The sequence below is a fragment of the Girardinichthys multiradiatus genome, chromosome 6 (genome assembly GCF_021462225.1).
Source record: "Girardinichthys multiradiatus isolate DD_20200921_A chromosome 6, DD_fGirMul_XY1, whole genome shotgun sequence".
NCBI classification, from domain to species: Eukaryota; Metazoa; Chordata; class Actinopteri; order Cyprinodontiformes; family Goodeidae; genus Girardinichthys; species Girardinichthys multiradiatus.
This window is the reverse complement of record NC_061799.1, coordinates 10,761,375-10,775,826: the sequence shown is the minus strand read 5'-3', so window position 1 is coordinate 10,775,826 and position 14,452 is coordinate 10,761,375. Positions and strand designations below refer to the sequence as shown.

The following is a 14,452-nucleotide window of genomic DNA, read 5'->3' as shown; positions in this document are numbered from 1 at the left end:
AACATAGCCAATGGATGCATATAAACATAGAAAGATTAACGACCGGAACTAATTGTAACAGTTTTTAACAGGGACCATTTTAGCCGTAACGCTTTTGACGTTAAATCCGGTTTCTTCCCCCGCCGTCGCCGCTAAAGTTCGCAGTTGAACTTGCTATGCCTGCTGCGGAAAAACAGAGGGAAACAAACAGACATTTTTAACTTTCAGAGGCAGTGATATAAGTGAGTCAGACTAACGAGGCTTCCGTAGCGGACATAAGTGGATGATGTTCTCCTTGTCAATGTCGGTCCAGCCACAGGTAAGAGACAACCAGGCCGAGCTAGCATTAGCATTGTTGTTTTGTTTCTGACCTACCCCGGTCGCTTCGCTTGCTAGGTCAGACCCTGCTGTTTATCTTATGAAACTGCTGCTGTACCACGTTAGTTTGTCTTTCTATCGGTGGGCACTGTCACATTGCACTCAGTGTTTACTCTAAATAAAACTAATAAGCGTGGATATTGGAAACTATTTAGCAGTTGTCTATATTTTTCTGCACTACGATGATGATATCTAAATCTAAACTATTTAGCCTGGCTTCAGCACCTTTAGTAATAGCTAGAATACATTAAACTACTTCTTACAAATGGCGTTTGATAATCACTGTGAATACACGTCATCACAGGTGACTCTGCCTCTCAGTCACCTCATCAACATCCTTCACCCCCTGAAGAGCTCAGTGGGAAGCAGCAGCAGTGCCACCTGCAAGTCAAGAAAACACAAGGAGCATGTTCCAGATTCAGATCTACAGTGTACAGAGGTAATCATGGCTCTGGTAGAATCTACAACTCTGGGTGATGTTAAATTATTTAAATGTCATCTGACGTCAGGCTTTTGTCTTTGCATTCAGTTATAATAATCTGCGTTTCAAGCTTATGCTTAAAGAGGTTTTTGATCATCTGACTGGAGTCTGATTAACTTTCAGTAAGATCTGCCTGACACTTTATTTCTTGAGTTATGGTCTAGAATGAAATATATATAAATTGCATTAAAGCCAGACAATAGTTGCAAATGCTATTTTGCTATTTCAAGTCCCGTTCATTCCCACTTTGCATGCCAGTAATAGATTTAACTTGTCCAATGCCCTTTAAGCGAACAGCTGACATACTTTAGTGATCAATATGCTAAAACTCAGTGGGTGGAAGGGACATAATGATGATGATGAGGAATAAAGAAAAGGGGGCAGGAAAATATGGGTTGATTGTGACCAAAATTCAAATTTCAATATTTATTAATTTTGTGATTGCATGTGCTCCTAATATCGTGCAGACCTGGTTTAAATTAGTAAACCAGTATAAAGTTGTGATTCCTCTTTTCTTCTTTTAACATGTATTCAGACTAATCACATTCTAAACTATTGCAGGCTTGCACTGAGAGTTTGGACTTTTCTTTTCTGCAACCTCGAATATTTTGCAGTGGGTATGATTGCTCAAACAATTTAGGTTTAAATTTTGTAGAAATTAAATATTCATGGTCAGTTTCATTACCCCCTCTTCCATCGCATATGGAAAGCCCCAGGCTTTTTAAAGCCCAGGGCACGTTTTGATACAAATTTATCCGGGTAATTTCACTTTCCCCGGGGCTTTACTTTCACGGGTATGAGGTCCTGGTCTGGAGTAGGTCTTACCAGATTTCCCTGGATTGTTAAAGGGGCGGGGTTGTATGCTACGAGGCATTTCACCACCAGCTGTGGTAATGACACACGTAAGTGTAATTGTTTTCATAGCATTAATTTGTCACAAGTAGTTCTAAGCCAGAAAGTAGACTTCATATGTGCAGTCAGTTTATTGAGAATCAGCCTACTTTAAATGTTCTTTCGGAGCTAACCGGGCGGTTGGACTGGGGCGTCCCCATCAACTGCTGCCTGATCTCGGCCCGGCGCTCTGGGACTTCCAATACCGGTTATCTGTTTGTGGCGGCTGGAAGTGAGTATAAAGCGTTTAGTAGGCATGTGGTGAATAACTACAAGTACCAAAAAATAAAACTGAATATTTTTCACCAAAACTTTTTAACGTTTTAAGTTGATCTATGCATTAATGATAAACAGTTTGGCCACAGTTGTATAAGAAAAATATGTTAATAGAGTATCGACAATCGGAGCACTTTAATTTTTCCTTCCATATAAAAAAAAAAATATATACATGTAAACCTTACTTAGTGAAGTGTGAACTCCATTGTTTAGTAGTTATTGTAAATGAATCATGTAGTTGTAAAGCAACTACAAGGGGTCAAAGTAACAAAAATTAACCTGAAATTAATTCAAGGTGTCAAATACTGAACATGGTAAAACTGAGTGCAGTAAAAACCAACATGTGATTAATTTTGCCTCTGTGAAAATTAGAATCTGTGAATTTGGAGGTCTATAAAATGATAACATGGTAAATATTAATGTTATTAAGCTTATCAAATTTAACATTGTCTGTTTTCATTCACTGCCTTGATTTTAGCGCCCCTGTTTTTACCACTTCAGTTTTATCATTCATTAACTTTTGTTACTTCCAGTAGATCGGAATACGACAGCAGCCCCGGCGCGACAGTGAAATACTCCGTGATTGTCCGTGATCCACAATTTCCCATGATTCACTGCAGGTCGAAGCGGATTGGTCGAGCTCGCGCAACAATGGCGGACGATGGTGGAATGTAAATAATGCGGTTTCTGTGGCCCCGAATAAAATTTTAAGATGTTTTTAAGCGAGAATGTAGGTTTGTTGAACTCAAATATCCTTGAAAACAGTAACTAGCATCGTTTTTACTAGTGGTAAGACTAGTAAGAGTATATGTTATGATTTAGCAATCCAAATGGGATTTTACAAAACACAAAATGTAAAATTGTCCGAAATGAAATAAAATGAGAATTGTCGGTCACTGATCTGTGAGAAAAGGCTTGAGAAAAATTAAAGTGTCCCATGCCTACATTTGAATTGAAACTATCTCATTTGGTGTCTCTTTAGTTCTTTTCACTTGTTCAGTGTAAGAAATCGTGTTTTGGTTGAGCTTTAACGAGAGCTTTTAAGTCAGGTTGAAAGTTTGAGGCACAAATGTGAAGAAAAGCTGACGCATGATCATCTGTGAAACAGAACTTATACCTGGTTTTGGTAAACTTCGTCAATGAGAATGTTTGTTCACATAAAGAGAGCCAAAAGGCCAAAGACCTTTCTTTTTTTTTAACATGAGTGGACATTTTGGAGTGCTTATCTTGTGTTGTGACCTGCTGTTGACAACGCTTTATGCAAACATCTTTATGCATTGCTTCATTTTGTATGTCAATAAAAAAGCAAAGCAACAGAAAGCTGTAGTACATGAATGAGGTGCAATTAGAATTAGCCTTAAAGGGCTAACTGTGGCCAGAAGCAGGTTGGTAATGGATCCAGAGCAACTTAAGGAATAATGGAAGGCATTAATCAACTGTATAACTCTAAAGCTGCTCATTATCTATTATTTATCAGTTAAAACAAAAATATATATTTATTCGCAAATTGTGTTTTAAACGGAGTGAAGGAGTAATGCCATCTTCTGGAATGAAGGTATAGTGCAGTTGTCTTCACAACTTACCCATACGTCATTAGGCTGATTTAAATAAATGGTCTGTGACCTTTCTGAACAATGGAAACAGAACATGCACAATTCCCTGTTATTCTTTTTATCTGGGTAAAAAAATCTGGGACTTTTAATCCTGGGGCTTTCTGTGGAAATGGGGCTATGAGTTACAGCTCTCATACATTGCATAAAAAGGGCTGATAATTTCCAAAGGCAAGAATGAACATCTGATTAGTCTGAAATAAAATCAGTTTTTTTTATTTCTTGCAACATTGTTATTAGAGATGCTAATTTTCTTTAGCCTCTTGAATCAGGTTGGTTTGGTGTGTCTTAAAGCCAGAAAAAGATGTTTAATTAATCTAAATGTGAGAAAATATTCAGTGTAAAGTAATTTGTCAAACTCTTAATAACGATTCTGAATCTCTGTCAAACTTTGTTTTGAGTTGAGATATGAATTCTGTTGGTACTATTCTTTTAGATTGGTTCATAGATATACATTTTTGTAATTTTCACTCTTTTGAGCTCTGAACTCCTTGTATCAATTAAAACATTGTGCACCAAATGTTACAGAGCTTAACATACATTTTGTCTTCTGTACATGTCTGCGTATCAGTATGCGCTGTCGATGTGGAACCTGTGGGAGCTCGGTCTTTCTGACCTTGGAAAACAGCAGCTGGATGAGCTAGTGAACCATGTGTTGCCACGCTTGAACCCACAGGAAGTGTCCCCGTCAGCATGGAGGACCTCGCATCTTTCCTCTCACTCCTTCTTCCACAATAAGCACGGTGAAAATGAGCGGCTTTATTTTGAATAATGTCTATTGTCTTTGGCTGGTTCTCTGGCATCAGCAGACCTCTACTTAACTGTTTTTCTACTGATTATTAACATCTGTGAAATGAACAGATGAAAAATGAATATTATCATTCATGTTTTGGACATGTTTGTGTTCTACTCTCCTGTTTATGTCACAATTAACCGACTGCTGTTTTTTTCTCTCTTTTACTCAGGCTTTTCGATGGGCCCTGGGCCCCTGATGACTCCTGTTTTCTCAAACAAGCACCTGTCACCTCTTCAGACAGTCTGCACAGAGCTAAAACACTGGCCAGGTAATTGCTGATTAGATGCATCTATGAGTAGTTTTATTACTATAAAATACAGACTAAGAGATTAATAGGTAATTTGATCAGTTATAAACTCCTGTTGTCATATTTTAAATCCAGATTGTGTGTTCCTGTCTAGTGTAAAAACTCAGTTTGTTTGTTCACAACTTTATGGGTTTTCAAGTGATGTTTCAGAGCCGAGGCTTTAAAACGTTAAGGAGCAAAACCAGACGAGTGCAGTCGGCCTTCGAACGGCCCGTGGACTCGGAGACTATCACACCATCTTTTATAAAGGTGGGTTTGAAAGATATCCACCGACCAAGCAAACTCCTACAGTGCCTTGGTAAAATATCCAACCCTGTTGAACTTTTTTCCACATTTTGTCAAATTAAATCTACAAATGTCGGTGTTTTATTGGGTTCTTATGTAGTTAACCGACAGAAGAATAAGTGGCTTCCAACTTTTCTCTGTTGGGATTATGAATCTGAGAATATTATTTAATATTAATATTTTATCAAATAATATTTCAGTCTGTTAAGGATTGTCCTGTGAATACCAGCCCAGTAAGGCGATGGTATTAGGACAGAATAGAAAGGTGTGAGACGAGCTCTGACATTATTGAACAGCATAAACTCTGCACACATGGAATGAATTCACACAATTTCTTAAAATACAAGAATTTATTAACAAAAATAAGTCAACTCAAAGTCAAACATATTTCAATCAACAAACTCTTTACTTTGCTAAAACAATCCAACTAAGCTACAAAGCAGAATTAAAGAATAATGAAGACTAATGGGCTATGTACAATATAAACAAGTTGATTAAAGATTATTGGAAATCATGACCAAAAAGAATAATGCAACATTACCATGCAATGTTTGTTTGAGAACCAAGGATTATCTTGAAGAATCTGGAAGTGAAGTTAAGTTAGTTTTGGAACCAACTTAGATAACCATTCACAATGCAAGATCAGATAAAATATTATTTAATAAAATAATGTTTTAAAGAATGATCTGCTGAATAAAACCAACCTTCTGGATGACTAATTCTCAACGGTGTTTAATTAGCTGCCTTTATTTATTAAAATAATATTTAAAGAAATATTATTAAGGGAATGGTAAAACATTTAAGGACGTATTTTGGAAAAGAGCCAAATCTTTCTGGAGAAATGGGGCTTAATAGTGTTTACTTGATTATCAAATTTAGTAAAATGATGTTAGGGACGCATTATTTACTGGATTGAAAACCAACCTTTCTGTTAAATATTATTTGGCAGCAAGCACATGTCCTCACCTGTTAGCAGTTGAGCTAACAAAGAAGCTGCTAGCTTAGCACCAGAATCAAACACACACCTTTAAAAATACCGTCAATAAAAGAGTTAAAACGCATAAGCGCGGACGGCGCGTTATGATGTTTAAAATCACCCTTTAATAAAGTTTGTCTTAACTTTAAAAACATACAAACAAAGAACACACAACCAAACTTCATAAAATGGAAAACGTTTAGATTATTTCAATCTAAATCACTTCTATATTTTGCCCAAACACTTAACCTCATGAACTGTGGTGAGGAACGTTGTCCAAGGCGGCGAAGTTTGAAGAAACGTCCACAGTCTTTAAACGGTTAGCTAACCTCCTTAGCTGTGGGGAGTGGCGGCTGTTCTGTCGGCCGGCCAAACTGCACGTCATTACATAACTACGGTGATGCGGCTCCTGTTGTCCTTCTCTCAGGCAGGGAGAACCGCTTCACTCGACTTGTAGAGACAGCGTCTCTACTGGGGACTTCTCTGGGACAGTTTGCTTCTGGAGGCCTCAGAGAGAAAGTAACCAATGCTTATACCTTAATTGACCCCTTTTTATGAATGAATACTGGATTCTTTCAACAGTAATTCATCAGTACTTAACTTAGTGCATATGATCGTGTGATCTTATGACACCCTTGGATCCAGTTGAAGAGGTTATGTCTGTTTGCCAGCAAAGAGACATTAACACGCTTGTCTCTTTCTATCCCGATGAACACCGGCGTGGAAGAGGCAGGATGTAGCAAGAGCGGTGCTTTTATTTGGGCAGTGACATCACAGGAAGTCTGCACTTATCCTATTTCCTCCTTCTGAAGTTGTGCTGAAAGTCGGTTAAATGCAATTTAATTTGAAAGTTCCAAAAAAGTTTGTACCGGAGTTTTAATGTTGAAATCCATGGCTGTGGTCCCAACATCTCACAAAAGTAAATATCTGAAAATGATCTATTCAGGCTACCATCCAGCGGAAATCTTTTTTCATTGCACTGCATGTTTATCCATAATAGCCACACAGCTGTCAAATTAAGAGTTTTTGTACATGATGTGACAAAATGTGAGAAAGTTGAAGCAGTGTGAATATGTTTGAAAGCCGTTGTAGATGTTTTTTTTTATTTTTGGGATCATTGATGGGGTTACACAATCACTCAAAACAAGTCATAGTAGAACCTGGATCATCAGCACTAGGTGTTTCAGTCTGAATCTGGTTGCTTACACTCCCACCGTATTTATCTTTGAATTGTTATTTATTTGTGGATACTGCTGAGTAGTCTTGTTTTTTTTCTGCAGGGCTTCCTTACACGCGATAAGGGGATGGACGCTGAAAGCCTCAACGGTCTGCTGAAGAACAAGAACATACCTGATGGACAGCAGGAGGCTTTCAAGAGGGGCTTCGCCGAGGGTTTCCTCAAAGCTCAAGCCCTGACACAGCGCACTCAAGGCAGGTTTTAATACAAATCCAATCAGGAGAATATTTCAGCAGGTATTTGATTATCTGAATTGAAGTGGTTCTGTTGTACGTTTTGTTATGTTGTGATGATCCAGACTCTCTGAGGAGAACCCGTCTAATCCTGCTGGTGCTGCTTCTGGTCGGGCTCTATGGCATCTCTAAGACTCCTTTCATATCAGGTAAATGCCTTCCTCTCCTCCTTTCTTTTCAATTATGTGAAATTTAATTAAATTACTTCCAAAAGAATAATATTTTAATACCTTGATTGGTTTAAACCTGTATAAATATTTTCCATGAAGCTTTAACTGTAACTAAAACTGGTCCACTTGCTGCTCTGACTAGGTCATGTTACTGTACTGTAGTCAACTTTAATCTAACATTTATGGACAGTACGCTTCCGAACAACAACAGGCCTGGACTCCGCTGTGGACCCAGTGCAGATGAAAAATGTGACCTTTGAGCATGTGAAAGGGGTCGAAGAAGCAAAAAATGAGCTCCAGGAGGTGGTGGAGTTCCTGAAGAACCCACAAAAGTTCACAGTCCTCGGAGGAAAGCTGCCAAAGGGTGGGCTGCTTTTTAACAGCTGCACATCTTCATATGGAGCTATGTTCTGGCATCTATTGTATTTTTGTTTTTTTTTACTTCTCTTCCCTCTCTCTTCATTTTAGGTGTTCTGCTTGTTGGTCCTCCAGGGACTGGAAAGACTCTGCTGGCCAGAGCAGTGGCCGGAGAGGCTGATGTGCCGTTTTACTATGCCTCTGGTTCAGAGTTCGATGAGATGTTTGTTGGTGTTGGAGCAAGTCGCATCAGGAACCTGTTCAGTAGGTAGTTTTTCCTTCTTTGGGAGCGTACAGCTCTGCTCAGACATTCCCATACTCTCATCATATTAGTTGATACATCTGTGCTGTTCTTTTTTGACGCTGGAATAATTGTACTACATACAAATGCAGTGACAACAAATGCAGTGACAACAAATGCAGTGACATCCAGGCCTTAAACAAGTTGCAACTTGACCATAGTTTTTGGAACCATCACATGGTTGTTTCTGGCTGGATATTTGACCACCTTTCCTATCAGAAATGGCAGATCTCATTAAATTTCCTTGCATAGCCTCGGTTTCTAAGGGTTTTAACCCTCACCCTAACCCTCGGTTTCTAACCCTAACCCTAGCTGAGAAAAAGGGCCATTTCCGAAGCTTAATGTCAGTTTTGATGTTCATTTTGGGATCATTGTCCTATTTGAACGCTCAATTATGTCATTTGTTTACGTTAAATGAACATCAAAACTCATCTGAAGCAAACTTTCACATCCTTTTAAAAGGAAAGTAGTTAGGGTGTTCAGGACAGAACACAATCATAAACGGAAAGATACATGAACATCAGTGTCACTGTCCAGTCTGGACTGGACTGGAATTTGCCTACATGGACGAGCCAAATTCCTTCTGGAAAAAAGACGAGATAAATGCTGAGGTTTTTGGCTTCGCTAATGACAAGTATGATTGGAGGACTCACAGTGAGGCTTCAGATCGAAGAACACTAACTGAACAAACTGAAACAATTTACATGTAATGTTTTCTCAGGGGAGGCAAAAGCTAATGCTCCATGCGTGATCTTCATTGATGAACTGGACAGTGTGGGGGGAAAAAGGATTGAGTCTCCTATGCACCCTTACTCCAGACAGACCATCAACCAGCTGCTTGCTGAGATGGACGGGTAACCTTGGAAACAGTCTGTTTGAGAAATGTTTTTTGGCTCGTTTTTCATTTTAATTGTAAAACTAGATCATATTCAAGAAGCATTCCATCCTTGCAGGGTCCAGACTAAGCATTTATTCAAACCAATCAGAAAGCAGTTCTTGTAGTTCAGACAGCACCATGTGCCTCTGCAGACATGTGGAGACACTGACTGGCTGTTTTTATAGGTTTAAACCAAATGAGGGGGTGATCATCATTGGAGCAACGAACTTCCCAGAGGCTCTGGATAAGTACGTTTTATCTCATCGGCTACTTCAGCACTCAAGGTTCTAGTCAAAGCTGTGCTGCAGAGCCGTACGATTATACTGTTTCTGTGTTCGTCTTTGTAGTGCGCTGATCCGCCCAGGGCGTTTTGACATGCAGGTGACTGTACCAAAACCCGATGTGAAGGGACGGACAGAGATTCTCAACTGGTACCTGAAGAAGATTAAAGTAGATCCAGGTGAGCCGTCAGCATTGTTAGTCCTGTGTTATTACAGTCAACTGAAATACCAGTCATCTTTCAGTGAATTCAATGCCTTGCAAAATGATGAATACCTCTTAAAATTCATGAAGACCAAGGAACCCAGCGGAACCAGGATAAAGCTGTGGAGATGTTTAAAGCAGGGTTGGGTTATAAAACAATATCCCAAGTGTTGAACATCTCACAGAGTTCTGTTCAGGCCATCATCTAAAAATTGAAAAACCTACTGGGTTAAACCTAAAGGGTGGCAAGAAGCACTTGAGAGAAGCAGCCAAGAGGCCCGTGGTAACTCTGGAGGAGCTGCAGAGATCCACATCAAGTGTCAGGTTCTGTTCACAGGACAGCTATTAGTTGTGTGCTGAACATATCTGGCCTTTATTTGCAAGAATAAGGACATTGTTGAAAGAAAGCAGAAGCAGTCCTGTCACAGTTTAGGGGACACAGCAAACATGAGGAATGATGTGCAGATGAGACTAAAATAGAATTATTTGGCTCACATGTAAAATGCTGTGTGTGGGGCTGGAAGGGCTGAATACATAAGCATGCAAAAAAATCTCAGAAATAATTTAAATAAAAACAAATATGTGAGTACTTTTGTAAGGCAGTGTGTGTTCACTTTCTGTGCACCCTGGTATTTTATACTGTGATATTGTGAGATAAACCATTTCAACAAAACTACTACTACTGCAGCCAAATTATTTCCATGACTACTGTTCTGTTATTTCCGCAGCCATTGAGGCCAATGTTATTGCCAGAGGGACAGTTGGATTCTCTGGCGCCGATCTGGAAAATCTGGTCAACCAGGCCGCCCTGAAGGCAGCAGTTGATGGCAAAGACATGGTCACTATGAAGGAGCTGGAGTTTGCTAAAGACAAAATTCTGATGGGTGTGTAAAACTTTGCTGGTGGTGTCCTGATGTTCCAGCTCCTAGAAACAGTGTAATCCTCTTTCTCCTCTTTTCTTCAAGGCCCCGAGAGACGGAGTGCAGAAATAGACAACAAGAACAAGCTTATCACGGCTTTTCATGAATCTGGTCACGCCATCGTCGCGTATTACACCAAAGATGCCATGCCGATCAACAAGGCTACAATCATGCCCAGAGGCCCAAGTCTTGGACATGTAGGGAAATCTAGATCTAATTTTTAACTTTGCATTATGGGGCAGTAACCTGTCTTTACTGTAGGGTAAATATTTTACATCGTCCCCATCTTCCAGGTGTCCATGCTTCCAGAGAACGACAGGTGGAGCGAGACTCGTTCTCAGCTTCTGGCTCAGATGGATGTCAGTATGGGCGGTCGTGTAGCAGAGGAGATCATATTTGGCCATGAGAACATCACAACAGGTATGATACGGAGCCCTTAATGGGTGAGTGAAAAAAGTAAAGTGTAGAATAATATGGATGTTTCTGCGTAACGAAAACAAACACTGATAGAGAGTATGTTGCTGGTTTTTTTTTAAGGAGCATCAAGTGACTTTGACAGTGCTACCAAGATTGCGAAGATGATGGTGACCAGATATGGGATGTGTGAGAAGGTAATCTGAACAAAACCTGAAAATGATAGTAGAAAAATAGTTGTGCTGATTTATGTTCTGACTCTTCCTCCCCGTCTCTCAGTTAGGTGTGATGACCTACTCTGACCTGACGAGACAAAGTCCAGAGACACAAGCCGCTGTGGAGCATGAAGTCAGGGTTCTTCTGAAGGTCTGCCTTGATCATATCTAAACATGAGAACCTCGTCTGCTCCTGTAATCCTTTTGTAACACCTGTTCTCCTCCTGCCTTCAGGACTCCTATGAGCGTGCCAAAGCCCTGTTAAAGTCCCACGCCAAGGAGCACAAGAACCTGGCAGATGCTCTGCTCATGTATGAGACACTGGACGCCAAAGAGATTCAGCTGGTGGTGGAGGGCAAAACCCTGGAGACCAGATAAAACAAGCAGGGAGGAACATAAATAGGTGGGGCCCGGGGTGAATTTGAAAGAGAATGGGATCAGAGACAAATCCATCCATCCAGTGTCTCCTTTTAAACAGTGCTCCTCTTTATATCCACATGATTTCATGGAATCTCCCAAACAAGTAATGCTGATATGTGCGTTACGATGTAAGCAGATTTATGCTGCACAGATTTACAGATGCAGACACATTTATTTGGCCCTTCTGGTAACGACGTGTGAAAAGCCTTAAAATAAAATAGGGGGGGCATAATCTTGCCTTGAAAATTGTAAAAGAAAAATCTGCTTTAACTTGTGAGAACCGCGGCTATCAATGCTCTTTACAACCTCCTTTTGTCAGTAATTCAGAACCCCTTCTTCCTCTGTAGCATTGCCTGACGTACGTGGTTGATACAGATAGATATTTTTATTTGTATTATCATTTGAAGTAAATTTTTTTTGCTGATTCAAGGCCTTTCAAAATAGATATAAACATTAAAATCTCCACAATATTGAAAACTGTTAGGGACCACAAAAAGTATTTGTCTTTTTTCAACCACATGCTTCCATGTTTTTCTCCCATAGGAAATAGAACCACAAACATCCAGGTACTTAAAGTAGAAAAACTTGTAGGACATTGTATGCGTTTCCCTTTAATAAGTCAGCCATTTTGGGTTCATTCCCCTGTTTCAAGACCCAATGATGACCCATTTGCAGGTTGCTGGTAGAAGCCAACAGATTCTTTTTTTATTATTTGAAATCTGGAGGTTCTATGAGTTCATGATGCTATGAACTCTTAATAAGGTTCCCAGGGCCTTTGGAATAGAAACAGGTCCAGAGTATCACACATCCCCCACCATACTTTATAATGGACATGAGATGCTTTTTCACATAATCATCCATTATTTCACACTAAACCTGGTTGAAGATGGTGACAGGGTACATTGTGCTCTTTGCTTCAGTTCTCTAACAGTAAGCTTTGGAGATCTTCCACATCCTGCTCTCTGCATAGTGGCAGGATAAACGTTGATCCTTGTCCAGCCTTGTGGCTAAAAGGCATCAGTATCACCTTATATTTAGACCCCAGGTAAACAGAAAGTCATGTTTTAATATGTATTAAATAACAGAGGATTGTTGGGGTATTGATATTTATGCCATGAACGATTTTGTTTGGGTATTTTCTTGATAGATAAATGTCGTCATGAATTATCTAAAACTATCTTCAACGTGAGATTATGCTACTACTTTAAAAAAAAGAATCTAATGGAATAATTTTTCCCACGTCTTTTCCAGAGTTGCCATCCAATCTATCAACCCCTATATGTTAAGCACATTGCTCGGGTTCCTGTATTAATTAGTTGGAGGAAATCAAACATGAATTTAAACTAGAAATGGATAAACCATCATTTTTTTTCTGGAAGAGAATGTCAAAGTTAACACTTTGGGAGCCACTGTAAACCCAAATCATTTTGTTATGATGTTAAATGGGTCAGGCAATGATACAAATACATTATTGAGCATGTTTTCCATCGGTTTCTTGGGGTTTAAGAGGAGACTTCATAAATAATTCTCATTTCCTTGCTGTGCCCCTCTCCACGGGTTTCTGTTGCTCTTTTGTAAAGGCGGCCTTTGGGTGAATGTATAATGAGCCATTTATTTTCCAGTGCATTACTGTGTGTGCACTTTATTTTCTAATTTTAGAGTCGAAATTATCCTTATTTATTTAGTTCTGCTTTTGGAAAGCCTCTGAGTGAAACGTTAGTTTTCTTGTAATTACAAATGTGTGGAGTGAAGACAAACCAAAAGAGCAGCTTTGTGTTTTTCTTTGCAGAGAAATCTGCTCACATTTGCTTCTGCAGATAGGTCTAATATATGTTCTGTGCAGAGAAGTTGCACTGCAGCAATAAAAACATGTTAGGCTTTAAGAAACTCAACTGGGAAGCAACATCCTTGACTCTGGGAACACTTTTAATTTATTTACCTGTTTTCGTGGTTCATGTCTGATGAAACTAAGGGCTTAGTCAAAGTTTAGAACACACCATTATTTAAAGAATAATCATAAGAGTTAGCAACATTTTCTTTACCTTGGCCTCAGTTTTAAACATTTGCTCTGCTTATTGAACTCTTAGCGTTGCTTGGCATGTACATATGAGTCAGTGGTGGGAAACCTGTATATAAATGTATAGGAATGCTTTTATGCTGTGTACACTTTGAATGCCTCCCCACAGTAAAGCTCTTTCACAGTGTGATAACAACTGGTTATGTGCAGCAGAAATAAATAAGAAATTCCAAATAAAATCTTTTTAAAAATGGGAAAATGGCTGATTTCTTTTTGTGAAACTATAGCTCCATTTTTTTGTTTATCAAAAAAAATCCTAGTTTTTTTTTTGTCTTTTTAAAAATAGTAAATATACAATGGTTGGACCAGAAAAAAATGACCAAAAGAGCACACCCATCACACCTAATGTAAGAAGGCTAAGCAATAATCAAACTGATTTCAGTTATGTTTTTTTTTTCATTATTAAAATATACCCCACCCTACCTATAGCAGAGTTACCTAAAATGACACAACACAGGAGATCATATTGTCAGGACATTTCTTGTGACTTGAGCCAATCGCTGCCAAGCTGGATGTTTCACCATGATCCTGTGCTGAAGCAAGGGAAATGTCCAAACCCGTACTTAACAGATCAAAACCCAAAGCAGCAGTTGCATCAATGAGTCACTGGCTTCAGTATGTCAAGAAATGATAGTTCTGCCATTACCTTTTACCTCCCCCAATAAATGAAATTGGCATAATAACAGGATTGTGAACAAGTGCTTATGGTTAGGGTGAGTTGTGATTAGAAGAGAGCATCAGACAAGGCGTCTATTAAGACTCAGTGGGT

General features: G+C 39.2%; 1 protein-coding gene across 4 annotated transcripts; it reads left to right on the top strand.

The window, feature by feature from the left end:
• The first annotated feature begins 85 nt into the window (after positions 1-85).
• On the top strand, positions 86-13,882 carry LOC124870105 (ATP-dependent zinc metalloprotease YME1L1-like). 4 transcript variants are annotated; one of them, XM_047368600.1, is made up of 18 exons: positions 86-298; positions 662-796; positions 4,187-4,358; positions 4,581-4,679; positions 4,858-4,967; positions 7,260-7,410; positions 7,515-7,598; positions 7,831-7,983; positions 8,088-8,240; positions 8,999-9,131; positions 9,340-9,402; positions 9,502-9,614; positions 10,366-10,521; positions 10,603-10,754; positions 10,851-10,977; positions 11,095-11,168; positions 11,251-11,337; positions 11,421-13,882. In XM_047368600.1, exons 1-18 carry the CDS (start codon positions 263-265, stop codon positions 11,562-11,564), a joined length of 2,142 nt encoding a protein of 713 aa, XP_047224556.1. In that variant the 5' UTR covers positions 86-262; the 3' UTR covers positions 11,565-13,882. The 4 variants fall into 4 exon arrangements, with proteins under 4 accessions (XP_047224556.1, XP_047224555.1, XP_047224557.1 ...); XM_047368599.1 differs by having other exon boundaries at positions 87-298; positions 7,810-7,983; XM_047368601.1 differs by lacking the exon at positions 86-298 and adding an exon at positions 2,539-2,676 and having other exon boundaries at positions 663-796; positions 7,810-7,983.
• Positions 13,883-14,452: the final 570 nt, after the last annotated feature.

What these genes read in the sequence shown, in the direction of transcription:
- LOC124870105 (XM_047368599.1), top strand. Translation starts at nt 263, where the DNA reads ATGATGTTCTCCTTGTCAATGTCGGTCCAGCCACAG. An exon ending in TTCCCAGAGGCTCTGGATAA is followed by an intron (nt 9,403 to 9,501) that starts GTACGTTTTATC and finishes TCGTCTTTGTAG; the next exon opens with TGCGCTGATCCGCCCAGGGC. An exon ending in GAGGCCCAAGTCTTGGACAT is followed by an intron (nt 10,755 to 10,850) that starts GTAGGGAAATCT and finishes CCCATCTTCCAG; the next exon opens with GTGTCCATGCTTCCAGAGAA.